Below are 2,488 nucleotides of genomic sequence, written 5' to 3'. Positions count from 1 at the left end.
GGTTTCAATAAAGACACACTGAATGAGAGTGAGGCAGAAGGCAATCATTCGCATTAATAAAAAAATAAATTAAAAAAAATCGACTTTTAAAAATATAAATTACAGTAAAGATAGAAATCATCTTGGAGAAACTTTAATCTTAAATTTAAATGGATTTTTTTTTAAAATATATATATATATATCTAAAAAATTAATGATGGATGTATCTCACCCCATGGCCGATGAGATAGGCTCCTGTCCCCCCCGCTACCCTGAATTATACAAGCCAAAGAAAATGGATGGGATGGACAATACATTAATATAATAAATAATGTTTTCCAGTTGGTGTAAATGTTTTAAAAATGTGTTTCTTTTTTGTTGCTTTTAGATTCAATTGTATGCCATTTTTCAGAATCTCCTGGAAACCGTCATTGTTTCGGAGCTGCAGCACAGCTGCTAATTTTTCATCTGCCATTTAAAGCTAACTCTTCACTTTTAATCATGAAGGATGACAAACACAGGATATTAACAAAAAAATATCAGGGGAAAATAAAATTAAATGAGGAATATGCGGATCAGTCACAAAGCATAAACAACGGAATGCTTAAATTGGGTAAAGCTATGAAGAAACACTCAGGATATTACGTGTTGGAGGAATTCGATCATCATGGAAGATTGCTGAAAAAAGTGAAAGTGTATTTAAAAGTACACGGTAAGTTTATTATCATTATTATTATTTATTTGTTTGTTTATTTTTTTTTATCAAGATTTTGTTCAGTCTCAGGTTTTTTTAGGTTATGCTATTAACAAAACAATAAATGCACAAATTGTAAAAAAGGTCAAAAAGTATGGTGGTGAATGACTTAAGATAAATAAATGTCAGAAACGAAACTTAATGATGTCTAAGCTTCAATTTATATCAACAACTACAGCAGTGTACTTGTGGTTACTAATGAAGAATAATTTGAAAAATAACTAATTTTTAGGTTAAAAATATTTATTTTGTTGTTTTAGAAGATATTGAAACATCCATGTACAATGTACTGTGAATTAATATTTAAACAGAAAAGTGGAAAGTTGAATAAAAATTCAAGAAAAAGATACACTGACAAAACAGGATTCATGATTACATTATAATTTTCATCTTAGATTTTCAACTAGTATGACAAAACAAAATAATAGTTTTACATTTTAACAGGATTTAATAACAATGTAAATAGCTAAGAGACAACTTAAATTATTAAATAATTCTCATTGTTTTTCTGATTTAAAAAAAAAAAGAATAGCTCCTCTGGTCTAGAACTTATTTTATTTATTTATTTATTTGGCAACTTTTATATGAATCTTTCAGCTCCAGTGTCAAAGCCAGCACTGTCTCAAACATGCTGGGCACCAGAACAGATGAATGTCAGCTGCTTCTCTGAGGGAGATGAAGTACAATTAATTTTGACTCTGGACGATCGCGTTCTGACACAAAGCAAAGACCAATCCCTGAGCAACTGGACAGCTGAGAAGTCCATTGTTTCAAAGGTTACCATCAGCTTGCATGGGAAGCTGACAGGAAACCTTATGTGTCGAGTTTGGAACAATGTCAGCAGAGATGAAACAACTATTCACCTGGTAGCCTGCAAAGGTAGTATATTTGGTTAACAGATTAATAAATAATTCTGACATATCACTGCACACTTTCTTTTCAAGGAATTTAAACAGGTTAAATTAAAGTATTAAAGCAAATTAAATTAAACAGTTTAGCTTTAAACCAACAAATCATGATATTCAATATTGTTTGACATTTGCTTTTTAATTCTAGGTTCTGTTACAACTTTGACCGTGGCTGTGATCGCAAATGTCATCATGCTCTTTGTCATTGTGATTTTGAGTATGATTATAAAAAAGTTTTGCAAAAGAAGAAGACCCGCAAAGGCTAATGAGGGTAAGTAAAGTAAAATAAAGAAACAATAAAATAGGAAATATAGTCAGGAAATGGATTATTTAAAGAACATAGTTTCCTTCAAAACAAAAAACACTCTTTTTGTTTTTGCTTTTCTCCTACAGGTAATTTGGATGATGAAATTATCTACACAGATGTTAGAGTGATAAGAAAGGCTGATTGAAACTGCACTTTCTATATTGAAACTCAACGCAGAAAAATCAACATCGTAAAAGTTCCAGCCCTGAACTTGATCCTTAGGCGGACAAGCAGCTATTAAGACAGATGGATGGATCAATAAATACATACTAAAACCAGCATCAAACTCCAGGAAAATATCTTATATATGACTGTTCTAAACCGGGGTTTTTTATTTTTATTCTTTTTTCTTTCTTTAATGTTGAATTTCTTCTCTTTGTAGTTGATTAAAAAAAGTTCAAACTTTAGCAACCACACAAACACACACACACACACACACACACACACACACACACACACAGAAGATCACTTTTTAAATCACAATATAACTGATATTAGGGTGAAGATTATAGCACTTGAAAGGTTTTGCGATTTGTGTTG

The 2,488-nt window shown here is 30.9% G+C and overlaps 1 protein-coding gene across 1 annotated transcript; it reads left to right on the top strand.

Moving 5' to 3' along the window:
• The first annotated feature begins 385 nt into the window (after positions 1 to 385).
• On the top strand, positions 386 to 2,104 carry LOC109203891 (uncharacterized). The gene is made up of 4 exons (XM_025910783.1): positions 386 to 691; positions 1,331 to 1,612; positions 1,790 to 1,912; positions 2,035 to 2,104. The coding sequence occupies exons 1-4, from the start codon at positions 481 to 483 to the stop codon at positions 2,091 to 2,093; spliced, it is 675 nt and encodes a 224-aa protein (XP_025766568.1). The 5' UTR covers positions 386 to 480; the 3' UTR covers positions 2,094 to 2,104.
• The last annotated feature ends 384 nt before the right edge of the window (positions 2,105 to 2,488 follow it).

This window comes from Oreochromis niloticus, linkage group LG10, assembly GCF_001858045.2.
Source record: "Oreochromis niloticus isolate F11D_XX linkage group LG10, O_niloticus_UMD_NMBU, whole genome shotgun sequence".
Classification (NCBI taxonomy): Eukaryota; Metazoa; Chordata; class Actinopteri; order Cichliformes; family Cichlidae; genus Oreochromis; species Oreochromis niloticus.
The sequence above is the reverse complement of the archived record's forward strand: the minus strand, read 5'-3'. Positions and strand labels throughout refer to the sequence as shown.

Excerpts from the sequence above, each read along its gene's own strand:
- LOC109203891 (XM_025910783.1), top strand. The coding sequence starts at position 481 with ATGAAGGATGACAAACACAGGATATTAACAAAAAAATATCAGGGGAAA. Across the intron at positions 1,613-1,789 it reads TCACCTGGTAGCCTGCAAAG|GTTCTGTTACAACTTTGACC; the intron begins GTAGTATATTTG and ends TTTTAATTCTAG. Across the intron at positions 1,913-2,034 it reads ACCCGCAAAGGCTAATGAGG|GTAATTTGGATGATGAAATT; the intron begins GTAAGTAAAGTA and ends TTTCTCCTACAG.